The 18,969-nt window shown below is 36.9% G+C and overlaps 1 protein-coding gene across 1 annotated transcript in view; it reads right to left on the bottom strand.

Moving 5' to 3' along the window:
- CATSPERE (catsper channel auxiliary subunit epsilon) overlaps positions 1–18,969 on the bottom strand; it is a 177,575-nt gene that overhangs the window by 88,696 nt on the left and 69,910 nt on the right. The window contains exon 8 of the mRNA XM_020982097.2: positions 18,541–18,647. Coding sequence (XP_020837756.2) covers positions 18,541–18,647 — 107 coding nt within the window. The remainder of the gene's footprint in view (positions 1–18,540; positions 18,648–18,969) is intronic.

Genomic DNA, 18,969 nt, shown 5'->3' with positions numbered 1-18,969 from the left:
GCCAGTCAGGTGGGGGAAGTTAGAACTAAATAATGAGTGTAGTAACTGTCAATTTAGCCCTTATGGCTTACTAATGTTCTAATCATGACAATCGATCTGGGAGGATTATTTTGTTAAAACTTATTTTATTCTTTGGTATCTTAAGTACATTCATTTGAAAAACAAAATAAAAATATAAAAGATGAACAAAAATGGATTAATAAAAATAAAAAGATTTGTTATGTAAAATTTGGATTCAGTCAAAAGGCCACACTTGAGGACCTAGATGGCCACATATAGCCTTAGGGCTACAGGTTTCCCATCTCTGGGCTAAAATGACAGAAGTGGAAAATAACAAATGTTGGTTTTTGGCATTCAAGAGTTCCATTGATCCATTTTATTACTTATCCAGCAGCATAATTAATAAATTGATTAATTACCCAGAAATTATGTCTCTCAAACTTTTTGTATGTCACAAGCCAGAAGACAAAAGACAGTTGGAGCTAAATAGAAGGATGGCTCCAAAATGTCTCTTGAAGAGGCAACTGAAAGAATTGACCAGCTGGGCTTCATTGCCCCCTCAAAGGCAGCAAGGAACATCATTTCATGAAATACTTGATAGTTTTCCCTTGCCATTCATGATGAACATAAAGAGTTGGAGCCATTGGATCAACATCACTTGCAGAGAATGAAGAGAAGGAGAATCAGTGGAACAACAGTTTTAGGAATTTAAGAAATGGTCAGAGCCCTGAACACACATGAGAAAAAGGCCTCCTTGTTGAGAATATGTTATGGGAACATGGAGGTTATAATACTCTATTTCTGGCACAAATGATATCTTTGAGGATGCACACTTCATTGAGAGGACTAAAGAAATAACTTTCCTTCTCTACCCCTCATCCCAGCTAATGCTTATTGTTCATTTCTTTTAAAAAGCCTTTGCCCATAAATATTTCTATCTCACACACAACACCTCAAGTAGAATGAGGTTTTGCCTCAACCCACTAAAACTTAGATGGTGCAAAGATCTTAAATAATGCTTTTTAGAGATTATATTATTTTAAAATAACTACATTTCTGTTTTTATTGTACAATCAGATTGTAAACTTCATTAGATTGTGAGCTTTTTTAGAGTAGGAATTGGTTTTTTGTCCTTATTTGTATCCCCAGCACTTAGCACAGTGCCTGTCACACAGTAGGTGCTTAATAAATGTTTTGTTGACTTGACAAAAAAAGAACATAACAAATGTTGGAGTGGATGGGGAAACACAGGTGCACTAATAAACTTGTAGTGAAACTGTGAACTGATCCAAACATTTTGGAGATCAATCTGGAATTATACCCAGAGAGTTATAAAACTATTTATACCCTTTTACCCATCAATACCACTATTAGGTCTGTTTCCCAAAGTGATCAGGAAAAAGGAAAAGAACCTATATGTTCTAAAATATTTATAGCAACTTTCTTTGTGGTGGCAAAGAACTGGAATTTGAGGGGATGCCCATCAGTTGGGGAATGACTGAGTGGTATATGATTGTGATGAAATACTGTTGTGCTATAAGAAATGATGAGCAGATTGATTTAAAAAAATATGGAAAGACTTGTACAAAATAATGAAGAGTGAAATGAGCAGAACCAAGAGAATGTTGTATACAGTAACATCAATATTGTGCATAGAATAACTGCTAGTAACGAAGATCTTTTGAGTATTATAAATGGTCAAATCAATTACAAAGGACCCATGAAAAAAGATGCCACCAACTCCAGAGAAAGGACAGACAAATAAAAGTATGCATAGTATGGTTTTACATCCCATCTCCCTTATCAAATGGTAGCCTTCTCCAGTGTGGGGTGGGAAGGGATGGAAGGATATAAGAAGGGAGACAGTTTGCTATTGAAAATGTAATAAAAAAATAGGTTAAAATAAATTATAAAAACCAAGAATTATTGGACTACCTGATCATAGAAACCAATCATAGAAATAATCAATAATTTCATTAAAGAGATAACAACAATGAGATCACATGCCAAAATTTATGGGATGCAGCCAGAACAGTACTTAGGGGAAAATTTATATCTCCAAATGCGATTAAAAAAAAACAACAAAAAAGAACAAATTAAAAATTCCCAATTAAACACCAAATTAAAAATCCTGAAAATAAAAGGAAATACTAATAAAATTGAAAGAAAACTAATGAATTAATAAATAAAAGTAGGAGTTGGTTTTTAAAAATAATAATAAAATAAAGCATTGATTGATTTGATTAAAAAAAAGAAGACAATCAGATTACCAGTATCAAAAACAAAAAGAGTGAATTTACCACCAATGATGATAAATTAAAGTAATTATTAAAAACTATTTTCCCCAAATTATATGCCAATAAATCCAACAATCTAAGTGAAACTGATGAGTATTTACAAAACTATAATTGCTCAGAGTAAAAGAAGAGGAAATAGAATATTTAAATAATCTCATTTTAGAAAAATACATTTAACAAGCCATCAATAAGCTCACTAAGAAAAAAATTGCTAGGACCAGATGGAGTCACAAGTGAATCATATCAAACATTTAAAGAACAATTAATTCCAATACCACATAAACATAAAACTATTTGGAAAAATAGGCAAAGAAAGATTCCTTCCAAATTCCTTTCACAACACAAATATGGTGCTAATACTTAAACCAGGAAGAGAAAAAATAAGAGAAAGAAACTATAGACCAATTTCCTTAATGAATATTGATGTAGAAATTTTAAATAAAATACTGGCAAGGAGATTACAGCACTATATCACAAAGACTATTACCATATGGGATTTATACCAGGAATGCAGGGCTGGTTCATACTAGGAAACCTATCAGTATAATTGACCATATCCATAACAAAACCAAGAAAAATCACATGATTACCTTAATAGGTGCAGAAAAGGCTTTTGACAAAATAAATAGTCATTCTAATCAAAAACACCAGAAAGCATGGGGATAAATGAAGCTCTTCTTAAAATGCTAAGTAGTGTCTATATAAAACCACTGGCAAGCTTTATCTGTAATGGGGATAAGCTAGAAACCTTCCCGATAAGATCAGGGTTGAAAGGATGCCCAGTATCACCACTTTTATTCGAATTGTTCTAGAAATGCTAGCTATAGCAGTAAGAGAAGAAAAAGAAATTAAAGGAATCAGAATAGGCAATGAGGAAACAAAACTATCTTTCTTTGTAGATGATATGATAGTATACTTGGAGAATCCTAGAGAATCAACTAAAAAACTAGTGAAAATAATTATAAACTTTAGTGAAGTTGTGGAATAGAAAATAAACCAATACAAATCATCAGCATTTTTATATTTTTATCAACAAAGTCCAGCAGCAAGAGATATAAAAAGAAATTCTATTTACATTACAATGCCACTGTAGTTGATATAAAGTAGGAGTCTACCTGCCAAGACAAACCCAGAAACTATATGAACACAATTACAAAACACTTGACACAAATAAAATTCGAGCTGAACAACTGGAAATATATTAATTGCTCATGGGGTAGGCTAAGCCAGTATTATAAAAATGAGAATTCTACCTAAATCAATTTACTCACTCAGTGCCATATCAATCAAATTACCCCAAAATTATTTTATAGAGCTAGAAAACATAATAACATAATTCATATGGAAGAACAGAAGTTCACAATATTAAGAGAATCAATGGAAAAAAAATGTGAAGGAAGTTCATAGCAGTTGCAGATCTCAAACTGTATTACAAATCAGTAATCATCAAAACAATATGGTACTGGCTAAGAGATAGAGTGATGGATCAGTGGAATAGATTAGGTACACAATACAAGGTAGTAAATTACCATAGTCATCTAAGGGTTGATAAACACAAAGATCCCAGCTTTTGGGACAAGAACTCACTATTTGACTGCTGGGAAAACTGAAAGCAATTTGTCAAAAATAGGCATAGACCAATATCTCACACCATATATCAAGATAAAGTCAAAATGGGTACATTATTTAGACATAAAGGGTGATACCAAAAGCAAATTAGGAGAGCATGGAATCATATGCCTGTTAGATCTATGGATAAGGGAAGAATTTATTGCCAGATGAGATAGACAGCATTACAGGATATAAAATGGATAATTTTGATTACATTAAATTAAAAATATTTTGCACAAATTTAACCAATACATCCAACATTACAAGGAAAACAAAAAATTAAGGAATTTTTATTATAGCAAGTCTCTCTGAGAAAGGCCTCATTTCTCAAATATGTAGAGAACTGGTCAAATTTTATAAGAATATGATTAATTCCTCAGTTGGTAAATGGTGAAAGGATATGAACAGGCAGTTTTCAGATGAAGAAATCAAAGCTATCTATAATCATATGAGAAAAAGCTCTGAATCACTATTGATTAGAGAAATACAAATTAAAACAACTCTGAGGTACTGCTTCACACCTATATAACAGAAAAAGAAAATGACAAATATTGGAGGGTATGTAGAAAAATTGAGACACTAATGAATTGTTGGAGTTGTGAATGGATTCAACCATTCTGGAGAGCAAATTGGAATAATGCCCAAAGGGCCATAAAACTATGGATACTCTTTGACCCAGCAATATCACTACTAGGTCCAAAGAGATTAGGAAGAAAAAAAAGGAAAAAGATCTACATGTACAAAAATATTTCTAGCAGCTCATTTTGTGATGGCAAAGAATTGGAAATCGAAGGGTTGCTGATCAGTTGGGGAATGGTTGAACAAGTTGTGGTATATAATTGTGATAGAATGCTATTGTGCTATAAGAAATGATGAGGGGAATGGTTCAGAAAAACCTGGACTTAAATGAACTGATGCTGAGTGAAGTGAGCAGCACCAGGAGAACATTGTATACAGTTTTACATGTATACAACATTATCATTTGATGATCAACTTTGAATCATTTAGCTATTTTCAGCAATAAAAAGATCCAAGACAATTCCAAAGAATTAATGATGGAAAATGCTATCCACCACCAGAGAAAGAACTGTCGGAGTCTGAATGCAGATCAAAGCTTACTGCTTCTTTCTTTCTTTCTTTTTTTGGTCTGTATTTTCTTTCATAACATAACTAATATGGAAATATGTTTTGTGTGACTGCACACATACAATCTGTATTAAATTGTTTGCCTTATTAGAGATGGGTAAGGGGAGGGAGAGATGGAGTGAATTTGGAACTCAAAATTTTTTTTAAAATGTCAAAAATTGTTTTTACATGTAATTAGAAAAAATAAACTCTTAAAAGATGAAAAAAACCCAAGAAATTTGATATATATTAGTATCTCCCCTTCATCTCAAGGAATTTTTGAGTAACAATGTCAGAAGAAAATATAAAAAGAGCCATATTTTAGGGAAAAATTCTAATATTGCAAAAATTATTTGTTCTCTACAAATTATCAGAAGTTTTAAAATTTCACATTTTTCTAAGTTCTAAGTATATGTTCTGCTCCTGGATCACTGCCTTGTTGTGGTGAAGGGTCTTGCATAGCTCAATGAAACAATGTGCTATGCCATGCAGGATTACCCAAGAAGGATAGGACATAGTGGAGAGTTATGACAAAAGGTGATCCACTGGAGAAGGAAATAGCAAACCACTCCAGTATCTCTGCCAAGAAAACTCCATGGACACTATCATCTGTGGTGTCACAAAGAGTTGTACACAGCTGAACAACTAAACAACAATGAAGTCTTGTGTTAGCCAAGCTGCGAGAACAGTGAGGTGGTACAGTGGATGGAGTGCCAGGCCTGGAGTCAGAAGACTCCTCTTCCAGAGACAATTACTAGCTATGTGATCCTGGGCAAGTCACTTAACCCTGCTTGCCTCAGTTTCCTCATCTGTAAAATGAGTTGGAAAAGGAAATGGCAGACCACTCCAGTATCTTTGCTAAGAAAACCCCAAACAGGGTCATGAAGAGTCAGACACAATTGAAAAAAGCTACAGTGTAGATGGCTCCCAAGGTAATATTGAGCAGCCCTAGGCCACTCCCCCTCAGACAAATTTTTTTTCTATTTAATATCCCTGTCCCCTTTTCCCTTCTCATATTCATATTCAGAACTAGAAGGGTTCCTGATGATCATTGAATTAATTTGTTGTTGTTCAATTGTTTCAGTTATGTCCAACTCTTCATGATTCTATAGTGGTTTTCTTGGCAACTGTACTAGAGTGGTTTGCCACTTCCTTCTCCAGCTCATTTTACAGATGAGGAAAGTGAGGCTAAATGACTTGCCCAGGGTCACACAGTTAGTAAGTGTCTGAGGTTAGATTTGAAGTTAGGAAGATGAGTATTACTGATTCCAAGCCTGGTGCTCTATCCACTGCACCACTTATCACTGCATTAATTTTTTGATCTAGAATGTATTTCATTACCCATTAAGTCCAATCCCCCCCCTTTTTTTTTTTTACAGATGGAGACAAGAGTTATAGGTGAAGTGACTTGCTCAGGGTGATATGGGTAGTAAGTATCAGTAAAAATGAGATTTGAACCCAGGTGCTCTGAGCCCAGAGTCAGTGTTTTAACACTATCATTTAATTTTGTGTATTTTTGTCTTTATGCTTTTTTGTATTTAAAAGGAAAAAAGAATAATTACCACAAATTAGAAAAGACTAGGAATGTAACTAGAATAATGAATGAATCATATCATCCTGGAAAGCAGATACTCTGAATAATATTCATGTTATAATACAAGCTCATTAAGGTATCTTACATTTTGGGGGGCCTTTTAATTGTGATGTCCCAGTACAAGGTAAGATTAGATCCTCTCAGGGAAAAGAGGTAGAAGAGATGGATGATATTTTCCTCTCTGGGAGGAAAAAAAGTTATAATTTTACCTTTACTACCATCGTGACTAGAGAAGGGATCCTTTTCGTTTTCTGTTTTTGGAAACCAAGGCCCAGAAAGGCCACATAGCTATTCCCAGAGTTAGGACTATAAAGCAAGTCTTCTGACTCCCATTTCTCATTCCTCTGAACACTGCTGTCTCTTCTCTCCTGCTCACAATGTCAGACCTTCCAGTAACATCCACAGATATTGCTTGACTTTACAAGTGGTATCACAGAGCTAAAGTAGATTCCTGATTACTGCTGTAAACCAGTCACAGAGGTAGGATACCATAAGACAGAAGAAAAGCAATCTTGTTATTTTAGAGTAACACTATTTATGTTCCTATGCTGCCCCTCAGTGGAAAAATGAGAAGAACAAGGACTACCTTGGAGTATTCCATAGGACAGTTCCAATGATATATATAAATAATGATTTTTGAATTTGGGATTATGTGAGAAAAGCTTTTAACAGTTCATACCCTTTGACATAGCCATCACACTTCTGGGCATGTACCTCAAGGAAGTAAAAAATGAAAAGAGTGATCCTGTATATAGCGAAATATTCACAACACTTCTTTTCTGGTAGCAAAAAAAGAGGAAACAAAGTACTGGCCCATCGATTGTAGAATGGTCCAACATACTTATACAAATGCAATAGAATATTATTGAACTCTAAGAAATGATCAACATTAGGGAACTGAGAGAAACATGAAATGACTTGTATGAATTGATGCAGAGCAAAGAAAGCAGGACCAGGACAATCACATGCACAATGACTAAAATAATGTAATTTAAAAAGCTCAAAAAGGCAACTGAACCCAGCAATACTACTCCTAGGGAGGTATGCCAAAGAGATCATAAAAATGGGAAGAGGATCCACATGTACAAAAATATTTATAGCAGCTCTTTTTGTGGTGGCCATGAACTGGAAACTGAGGGGATGCCCATCAATTGGAGAATGGCTGAACAAGTTGCGGTATATGAATGTAATGGAATACTACTGTGCTATAAGAAATGATGAGCAGGCAGACTTCAGAAAAACCTGGAGAGACTTATTTGGACTGATACTGAGTGAAGTGAGCAGAACCAAAAGAACAAGGTATATAGTAACAGTCATATTGAGAGATGACTAACTTTCATAGACCAGGCTCTTCTCAGCAATGCAAGGATCTAAGACAGCTCCAAAAGACTCATGATGGAAAATCCACATCCAGAGAAAGAACTGTGGAGTCTGAATGCAGATTGAAACATACTATTTGATGTCTCTTTTTTGCTTTTGTTGTTTTCTTTTGTTTCTTCTTTCTCGTGGTTCCTCCCATTGGTTCTAATATGTCTTTACAACATTACAAATGTGAAAATACGTTTAACAAGAATGTATAAGCAGAGCTTGTATCAGATTGCACACCATCTTGGAGGGGGGGAGGGAAGGGAAGAAAATTGAAAACTCAAAAGCTTATGGAAGTCAATGTTGAAAACTAAAAATAAATTTTAAAAAAGGCAACTGAATTTAGAATAAATGCAATGACCAACACTGAATCAAGAGGTCAAATGAATACAAATAACACGTGTCACACATTGGCATAGATACAGTTGCTATATTCGTTGCTTTTGCTCCATTGTGTTTCTTAGTTATGAGGAAGGGTCCTAGGGTGGGGATGAGGGAGGATCAATCAACTAACAAGCATTAATGAAATGCTGAGGCAGTTTATGCTCTCAAGGAGCTGCTATTGGTAACAGCTTACATTTATACAGTGCCTACTACTGTGCCAGGCATTGTGTTAAGAACTTTACAAATATTATTTCATCTGATCCTCACGACAACTCTGGGAGGTCTGTGCTATTATTATTCACATTTTACATTGGAGGAAACAGAGATAGATTGAGGTTAAGTGATTTGCCCAGGGTACCACAGCTAGTAAATGTCTGAAGCCAGATTTGAACTCAGGTATTCCTGACACCAGGCCCACTACTCTAACCACTGCACTACCAAGAGGTAGATTTTTTAAAAATGTGGCTTTTATTGCTTTTATAGATTTTATGCCAATAGTAAAGTACTTATATATAAAACTAAGCATGTTTTATGTATTCCAGTAGGGAGGTGATTCCATTATATCAAGATCATATGTTTAGGGTTCATTTTAGTAATTTTACTTATTTAGGGCCCTAAAGATGATTTGATATTTTATTTCAAGGTCCTAAAGGTGAATGACAAAAATAATAATTTATGATTTTATAGTGGTTCATGTTTTAACAACCAGCTCGCTGGGAAAATATGTATGAATATACATGTCACATTTTAAAGTTTAATCTTCATTATTAACATTTTCTCCATCACTTTCTTAAGTCTCGACCATCAAAAATAAGCCGTGATTTGCTGTGTTTCCTGATTTCTAAGCATTTGCTCATAATGAAAATTTAAGAATTCACTATTTCAAGCAAGTGAGAGTTGGCTCCAGCACATCCCTGGTTCATCCATGAACAATTTCTTATTATCACAACCATTGTGCTAGGTGTAGCATACCTTTATGCTTGAAATTAGAGAAAAAAAACCAAGTGTGATGACTTTGGGCCCTTCTGCAAAGATGTGTAAAGTCTTCCTGTGTTACTTCAATTGCTCTTTTTATATATGTATACACACACATGTACATATGTATATATGTATGTATGTATGTATGTATGTATGTATAATCAGTCCATTTGGACCAGCACCATTTTAGAATTATGGATGAGGACTAAGTAAAACATTGAGTAAGTATAAGAATGGAAATACTAAAGTCAGGGGGCAGCTAGATGGTGCAGTGAATAGAGCACTAGCCCTGAAGTCAGGAGGACCTGAGTTCAAATCTGGCCTCAGACCAAACACTTGTCACTTACCAGCTGTGTGACCCTGGGCAAGTCACTTACCCTCGCTTGTCTTAAAAAAAATACTAAAGTCCTTTTCAGTGGGGCTGAAAGCCAATCATTATCCACACCTATAAAAATATTTCTAGTTAAACCATCATTCTTATGGCTGGCCACCAACCTAAACCTTTCAGCCATAATCTGAAGAGAGAGCTATATTTTATCTAATACAGGCAGATATAAGGATATGCAATCACTTGCTTTTACAATTTTATCCTGTGATGCAGATGAAGAAAATTCCCTTCTCTAGATAGAATATTGTATCCCAAGCTATTGAACTTGGAATAAACAAGGCTATCACTGAGGCTGGTGTTGGCTAGACAATTCCCTGTCTCTGGAAAGATGTCCTGATTCTAGGATCATGATACCTAAGAAATCTGCCTTGTCTGGCCTAATTCCAGGCTCCTAAATTTGGGATTGCGTTTAAAGCAACTCCAAATCTAGTACTGCCCAGAAAACTCCCAATCTCTAATTAGGTGGCTAGAGTTCATGAATGACATTGTCCAGAGACTCCCCTCTCAAAGCATGTTATTCTTTGAGGTCAGTCTGACAGCTTGAAACACCAGAACCCTTTAGGCAGTTGTCAAGATCTTTTCTTCAACTTCCTGTATTCCTCCACTCAAAGGGAAGTCCCTAGACTGAGAGGTTGGGGGGGGGGTGAGTAAATTCCTTCCAATCCCTATCACACCCCTAGTTCTAGTACTAGAATCACATAGGTTTCTTTTGTAGGGAGGCAGGGTATTTGGGCTAGTTAAACTTAGGTTCATAAAGAACCAGTAATTTGGGCAGTTAGGTAGTACAGTGCATAGAGCCCCAGCCCTAGAGTCAGGAGGACTTGAGTTCAAATTCAGCCTCAGACACATAACACTTACTAGCTGTGTGACTCTGGGCAAGTCACTTAACCTCAGTTGCCTTGCAAAAACAAAAACTCAGTGATTTTTATTGATGAATGATGGATATGATGCACAGTAAGTGTAGGAAGGTGGACCCTGCCTGCCCCACTTAGCTCACGCCTATTTAAATGAGGCAGTCAGAATGCACATTTTTGCTTTATTGGTTTAGCCTTCCACTCAGCTCCTGAGAATGTTGCTTGCTGTTTTTGCAGGAAGCAGGGAAGAAGGAAAGAGTCTTCAAAATGGGCTTTGAAAACACAGGCTCATAATCAAAAATCAATTTTCTAACCCCAAGTCAAATAGTTGCCTAGGACCAAGGACTTAATTCAACACTAGACAAAATACCTAGAATGCACTCTCTCCTTATCACCATCTCTCAGAATCCCTAGATTCCTTCAAAACCCAGCTCAAGATCTACCTCCAACATAAAGCCTTTTCTGATATCCCCAGCTGCTAGTGACATCCCCCCAAAACCATCATTTTTTTAATGTTCTATGTATTTTATGTCTGTTATCTTTTAAAAAATTATTTATTTTTAGTTTTCAACATTCACTTCCATGAGATTTTGAGTTTAAAATTTTCTCCCCATCTCTCCCCTCCCCTCACCCTAAGACTGCATGCAATCTTATATAGGCTCTACATTTACATTCATACTGAACCTATTTTCACATTAGTCACGTTGTAAAGAAGAATTAGAATTAATGGGAGAAACCACAAGAAAGAAAAAACAAACAAAAAAAAGAAAAGAAAAAAAGAGAGAGATCAAATAATATGCTTCGATCTTCATTCAGACTCCATAGTTCTTTTTCTGGATGTGGACAGCATTTTTCATCATGAGTCCTTTGGAGTTGTCTTGGATCCTTGCATTGCTGAGAGGAGATGAGTCTGTCAAAGTTAGTCATCGCACGTTGTGACTGTTACTGTGTACGATGTTCTCCTAGTTCTGCTCACTTCACTCTGCATCAGATCACTTAAGTCTTTCCAGGTTTTTCTGAAGTCTGCCTGCTCATCATTTCTTATAGCACAATAGTATTCTATTACATTCATATACCACAACTTGTTCAGCCATTCCCCAATTGATGGGCATCCCCTCAATTTCCAATTCTTTGCCACCACAGAAAGAGCTGCTATAAATATTTTTGTACATGTGGGTCTTTTTCCCATTTTTATGATCTCTTTGGGATACAGACCTAGAAGTGGTCTTGCTGGTATCAAAGGGCATGCACATTTTTGTTGCCCTTTGGGCATAGTTCCAAATTGCTCTCCAGAATGGTTGGATCAGTTCACAACTCCACCAGCAATGCATTAGTGTTCCAATGTTCCCACATCTTCTCCAGCATTTATCATTTTCCTGTTTTGTCATGTTGGCCAATCTGATAGGTGTGATGTGGTACCTCAGAGTTGTTTTGATTTGCATTTCTCTAATCAATAACAATTCAGAGCATTTTTTCATATGACTATAGATAGCTTTGATTTCTTCATCTGAAAACTGCCTGTTCATATCCTTTCACCATTTACCAACTGAGGAATTAATCATATTCTTATAAATTTGACTCAGTTCTCTATATATTTTAGAAATGAGGCCTTTATCAGAAACACTGATTATAAAAATTCTTTCCTAGTTTTCTTCTTTCCTCCTAATCGCATTGGCCTTGTTTTTGCAAAAACTTTTTAATTTAATGTAATCAAAATGATCCATTTTACATTTCATAATGTTCTCTATCTCTTGTTTGGTCATGAATTCTTCTGTTCTCCATAGATCTAATAGATAAACTATTTCTTGCTCTCCCAGTTTGCTTATACTATCAGCCTTTATATCTAAATCGTGGACCCATTTTGACTTCATTTTGGTATATGGTGTAAGATGTTGGTCTATGCCTATCTGTGGCATCTCAATGAACATCTCATAGGCATCTCACATTTATCATGGCTGAAACATAGCCCATTGTCTTTCTCACTAACCATGTCACTCCACTATCCTTCCAGTCACTTAGGTTCATTACCCTCAAGTTATCTTACATTTTTACTAATCCCTCACAGACATTAAATTCCTGTGTTTTATCAATTTGACCCTGATGACATTTCTCACATCTGTCCTTTCTCTTGCCTTGTCTGACTTCTCCCCTAGATCAGGCCTTTACCACCTTTCATAAGACTATTGCTACAAACTCCTAATTATAAACATAGCTTCTGGTCTCCAACCCTCTCCAATTCATCCTCCACAGAGCTGTCAAAATATGCTTCCTAAATAATAAATCTGACAGTGTCACTACCCTCCTTAAGCAATTTCAATGGCTGCGTATTACCATGATAGCACATTTAAACTCCAGGCCTACTGTCCCCAGGGCCCATTCTCACTAGCAGGCTGAGTTCCTAGAAGCTGGCTACCAGGTCCTCTTAGATCTCTGGGAGAATCCCTGAGGAGTTGGGACTGTTCATTTCTAATGCTACAGATCATGAGCCCCTGCCCATGTGCTATCATGACTATTGGTTTATTTAATTAGTCATCCAGAATTAATTAGCTTTCACGAAGGGATATTTATTAATGTGGTATAGTAAGAACAGTTGGTACAAGTCTTACCTCTTCCTCCCCATCTCTCATTAAAAGTCTGTGACATACTCTTCTACCAGTGTACACAAAGTCAAAGGGAAACTGAGAGAGCAAATGTGGCAAACAGGTAACTCACAGACCCTGGAAGTTCTCCAGATGGTCACTTTAGATACAGTGCAGGCTTTGTAGACACCTGAATTTGTTTCCTTGTCTCATCCAGTCTGTCTGTGGCTCCAGGTGCAATCATGGTATCAGTTATTTCAGCAAAGCTGTTAGAATGCCCAGAGAAAAGTCCAAATCCTCTCTGCGTCTTTCCCTCCAAAGCCCAGCTCCTCTGGCCAAGGTAGGAGGAGGGGAAGAAACCAACGTCCAGGGCTTTGCTTCTCTTCCCTCAATCATTCCTTCTGTAGGTGGTAGAGTACAGGCTGGGACCCAGCTGAACTCTTCCAATATTCCCCTCCAATTAACTTTGAAATAATGCCTCAAACAAAATTCTGGAGGAACAAAGCCAATAAAAGGTCATAGGGAGCCATGTTTGTTTGTTTTTCTTCCCCCCAACCTAAGACAATTTAGAAGGTCTGTAGGAGAGGACTGAGACAATGGGGTAGGTACAGGTGTAGAGTGGGCCAGGAGCACTAATAGTGTGCTTTGGAGGCAGCAGCAGCAGCTTCAGGAGCTCTCAGCTCACAGATGGTAAGGGGGTCAGATAACTAATTGGCCACAAAGAGATTACAGGGGACTCTTTGCTGGCACTGGGTGCAGCTGGTGCTCATTGGCAACTATATTGCCTGTAAGCAGCTCTGGGTCACAGTTCAGGATGTAGAGGAGCACTTGTGACTGGTTACAAGGGAGCAGGAGCCCTGGTCACAGTTCCAGGACCAAGAAGAGTGCTAGCTACAGGTGACCAGGGGCCCTTCCTGGGCAAAGACCAGAGCACAGACCGGGAAAGCAGTGACTACAACTCTCCCAGCATAATACCACTTTGGAAACACTGAAAACTTGCAGGCCCCCAGAACTAGCTCTGAAAACAGTAGCACCAAAAAGCCTGAAGCTTGGCACAGTGCCTCCCCAACCCCAGGTAAGCAGGGTCCAACTTTAGCATAAAGTTCAAAGTGAAGAAATAGGTTGTGAAAATAAGCAGACAACAATAAAAATAACTTGACCAATAAAAAGTTACTATGGTGGCAGGGAAGACCAAGACATAAACTTAGAAGAAGGCAACAATGTAAAAACAGCTACAAGCAAAGGCTCAAAGAAAAATGTTAATTAGACACAAGGCCAGCAAGAATTACTGGAAGTGTTAAAGAAAGAGATAAAAATAGTAGAGGAAAAGTTGGGAAAAGAAATGAGACTGAAGCAAGAAAATTATGAAAACAGAATTAATAGCTTGGTAAAAGAAGCACAAAAAATACTGAAGAAAATAACATCTTGAAAACAGAATGGGCCTAATGATAAAAGAAGTACAAAAATTCACTGAAGAAAAGAACTTTAAAAAGCAAAATTGGCCAAATGGAAAAATAGGTACAAAAGCTCACTGAAGAAAAGAATTCCTTAAAAATTAGAATTGGGCAAATGGAAGCTAATGATTACATGAGGTTTCAAGAAACAATAAAACAAAGTCAAAAGAATGAAAGAAATAGAAGAAAATGTGAAATATTTCATTGGAAAAAAATTGACCTGATAAATAGATTGAGGAGAGATAATTTAAGGCATGAGAAGATGATGCAAGTTACTTCTAAGAACTTTATCATTATTACGGAAGTTAGAAGGAGTCTACATAAACAGGAGGCATGGGTGTGAGTTGATTGTGTTGGGATGATCTCCAAAATAAAAAATGTAGGGGTGAGAAAGGGGGATGCACTGGGAGAAGGGGGAAGGGAGAGTTGGAACAGGGAAAATTTTCTTACGTATAAGAGGAGCTTTTATAGTAAAGGGGGAAAGGGAGGTGGTGGTGGTAGGCAATGCTTGAAACTCACTCTCATCAGAATTAGTTCAAAGAGGGAAGAAAACACACACACACTCAGTTGGGTATAGAAATCTATCTTGCTCAAAAGGGAAACAGGGGAGGAGGATAAAAAGTATGGAAGGGGAATGATATAAGGGAGGCAATGGTCAGAAGTAAAAGAGACTTCTGAGGAGGAACAGCATCAAAAGAGAGAGAAGGATAAACAGAAGAAAATAGGATGGAGGGAAATACACAATAATCATAACTGTGAATGGGATCAAACTCATCCATAAAATGGAAGTGGATAGCAGAATGGATTAGAAACCAGAATCCAACAATATCAAAAGACACACTTGAAGCAGAAAGACACACACATAGTTAAAATAAAGGGTAGAGCAGAACCTATTATCAGCCGAAGTGAAAAAGGCAGGGGTAACAATCATGATCTCAGACAGAGCAAAAGCAAAACCAGACCTAATTAAAAGAGATAATCAGGGAAACTATAGACAATGCAGTAATATCAAAAAATTTTATACCAACTTTCCCTGATAAAGGCCTCATTTCTCAAATTTACAGGGTATTGAGTCAGATTTATAAAAATAAGAGCCATTGTCCAGTTGATAAATGGTCAAAGAATATGAACAGGCAGTTTTCAGAAGAAATCAAAGAACAATGTGAACTGATGCAAAGTGAAGTGAGAACCTTGTGCACAGCAACAGCGATGTTGTAACGATGACCAACTGTGAAAGACTTGGCTACTCTGATCAATACAATGATCCAAGACAATTCCAAAAGACTTATGATGAAAAAATGCTACTCATCTGCAGAGAGAGAACTGATGAACACTGAGTGTAAACTGAAGTATAATTTTTCACTTTCTTCGTTACTATTATAATTATTTTGCTTTTTTGTGACATGGCTAATATAGAAATATATTTTGCATGATTTCACATGTATAATTGATACAATTTTGTTTGCCTTCTCAGTGGGTAGAGGAGGGGTGGGAGAGAGATAATCTGGAACTCAAAATTTCAAAAGAAAAGTATTAAAAATAAATAAATTTTTTAAAAAGAAGAAAAATTCCTTCTCTGGGGTTTAGCTGGAATATTATCTCCTCTTTGGTGCTGCACCCTTGAATCTCTGATTCCAACTTGTTCTATTGTTTTATACAGGACCAAGAGGGTGTGACCAAGTTCCTCAACCAATATGAACAGACATCCTGTCATACCTAGCTAGGGAGGTATTCATGCTTAGTGAGAAAGTGATGTGTGTTCACACTTGAAAAATCATGTTGTGGCATTCTATCACTCACTCTAAGCAGAGTGGTCTAATTGTCTAGCCTTCATAATACAACGGCAGACTACACTTCCAGGCTTATTGCTCTGGATTTCCCCTAACACTGACACTTTAACCTACCTAACAGTGGGAGTGTGAGACAATCAGACAAGTCCTTGGATAAATTTGGGAATTTTTTGAGGAAAGGGACATCTAATTACAAACACTATTGCCTCAAACACATCTTTCAGCATGAATTCCTTCTCTCAATATTACATCATCAACTCCAAATTTGAACCGTTTGTGTTCAACCACTACTATTTCAGTGAGGTTTGGGAAGACTGATTCCTTCACGGGTATAGAGAAGGTTCTGAGGAGCTAGTTATGTGACTTTCTGGGAGATGTAGTCTCAAAGAGACACTGCTGTTTCTTCCTGTTCTTGGGGTAGGGAGTATGTAGAGAGAAAGAGAAAGAAAGGGGAGGAGAGAGGAGGGGGGGGAGAAAGAGAGGGAGGGGGGAGAGAGAGAGAGAGAGAAAGAGAGAGAGAGAGAGAGAGAGAGAGAGAGAGAGAGAGAGAGAGAGAGAGAGAGAGAGAGAGAGAGAGAGAGAGAGAGAGAAATGGGGAAAGGGGAGGCAGAGGGAAAGACAAAGAGTGAGAGATAGTATGTATATGGACACACAGGTTTGGGAATAGATCGATTGATGGAGAATTTGGTGGATTGAGCAAGAAAGTATGAGGAGAGGAAATGAACACTGAGTAAAGAGAGACAGTTCTCTCTGGCTAGTATAGGGAGTGACCAGTCTCTACTGTGGCCACCACTACTTTTGTCCAAGACTAGATGGCAATACTAGAGAAAGAGGCACGCCTGATCAGTGACAAACTTTCCCCTGACTTGGAATTCATGCAAATGGTGAGATGTCTCTTCTACCTTTCTGTCCAAGAAGGCAGGATGTCTAATCCAAAATTGCTTTAAGTTCATCTGTAATTCCAAATTACTCTACGATAAAATATCAGCAATCATAATTGCTTTTGATTTTTGCATTTCATGATTTGTGGCTGGTTTTGGTATCATTGGTGAGAGCAAGTCAATGATAAATTTTGATATGGATTTGGGCCCAGGAATGATATGAAGAATGATATTGATTTACTAACTTTAATAAATGCCCCAAAATGGATAAAGATAAGTTTTCAAGAGGAGATTGGGCTGTCAGGTGGCATTAACTTTTCCATTATTTCTCCCTCTCTCTTCAGGCATGCATAAAGAAATCTCTTGGTAGGCTGGGGGTAAGGGCTGTCATTCAAGAAAAGGTAGGCAGGGAGGAGAGGAGAAAAAGAATGTTTAGATCAGGCTGACCAAGGATGCGGGTCAGAAGAGGGAGTAGCCTGCCTTTTATTTTTACCTTCAACCAAATCTCCAAATTCCCAGAGCACAAATGCTATGTTATGTAACTAGCCTCAGGCAAACTTGCCAATTCACTCTGTGCTGTATATGTATAGAGAAATTTGAATCCTGATTGACTGAAAGAAGCAGAGAAGGAAAGAGAGACCTCAAGGGAAGGTGTGAGTTTCGAATGTTGAATGAGAGGACGACTCTCCCCTAGATCCCTTCCACCAAGTTGTAAACATGATTATTGTTGTTTGTCCTTCATTCTCGAAGAGGACCAATGACACCAGGAAGGTGATGTCTTGACTTGAAAGTAAATTGGATTTAAGTGAGGTAAGGCTGTGCAAAGTCACTAGCTTTACTCTGTCCTCCAGAGCCATCCGGTCCAGTGGCAAGACATAGATCAGGATGACTGGAGATGGCCCTGGATGCAGTGGGAGACCTTGGCTTTTTTAAGCTAAGGTCTTTCCCAGGTTACAGTTTGTCTGAGGCAACACCCATTCACTGATTAAGGCTAGGTAAGAAATGAGGCAAAAAATGACTCCTTTTATAGGAAAAGCTGGCAACTCGATATACCCCTTGATTCTCAGTGCTAAACTCCTAGATAATGTTAAGAGTCAACTTCTTGTGTGAGATTCTTCAGGCAGCTGAACTGAGAGTTCATCTCTCTCTCAGATTGTAGAGCTCATCATGAAAATCTACCTAGTTTTAGTTTCATTGAATAAAAAAATGATTTTGCATTTGAAATATTTAAGTAAAATACCCTTCTTGCTTTGTGATTTCTGGAGGGTAAACTTGATGAGAGATTATTGACACAATCATAGGTTCTTGTCCCATACTGAGAAACTGCATACTAAGTGACTTGGAATTCTGTGAAAATAAAGAAAAAACTTTTGATTATCATGTATTTTTATTTCAGATTGTAACTTAAAACTTCTAAAATTTCATTGTTACATAAAAAGGTGCCATAAGAAAATATTTTTAAAACAATAGACATTAACATAAAAACATATACTTGAACATGCTAATTTTGGAATAAATTGAATTAATTTATTCCATCAACAAGTAAAAAGAATTAATTTAATATTTTTAGTAGAAATTATTAAGCTTTTGTGTATTTCAGAGATGTAGCTTTGTTGTTTTCTTAGCCTGTTTCTTCTACTCAAAATAATTAGACAGAAAGAAGCACTGG

The sequence above is a fragment of the Phascolarctos cinereus genome, unplaced genomic scaffold (assembly GCF_003287225.1).
Source record: "Phascolarctos cinereus isolate Bilbo 61053 unplaced genomic scaffold, phaCin_HiC Scaffold_5;HRSCAF=322, whole genome shotgun sequence".
Taxonomy (NCBI): domain Eukaryota; kingdom Metazoa; phylum Chordata; class Mammalia; order Diprotodontia; family Phascolarctidae; genus Phascolarctos; species Phascolarctos cinereus.
The sequence above is the reverse complement of the archived record's forward strand: the minus strand, read 5'-3'. Positions and strand labels throughout refer to the sequence as shown.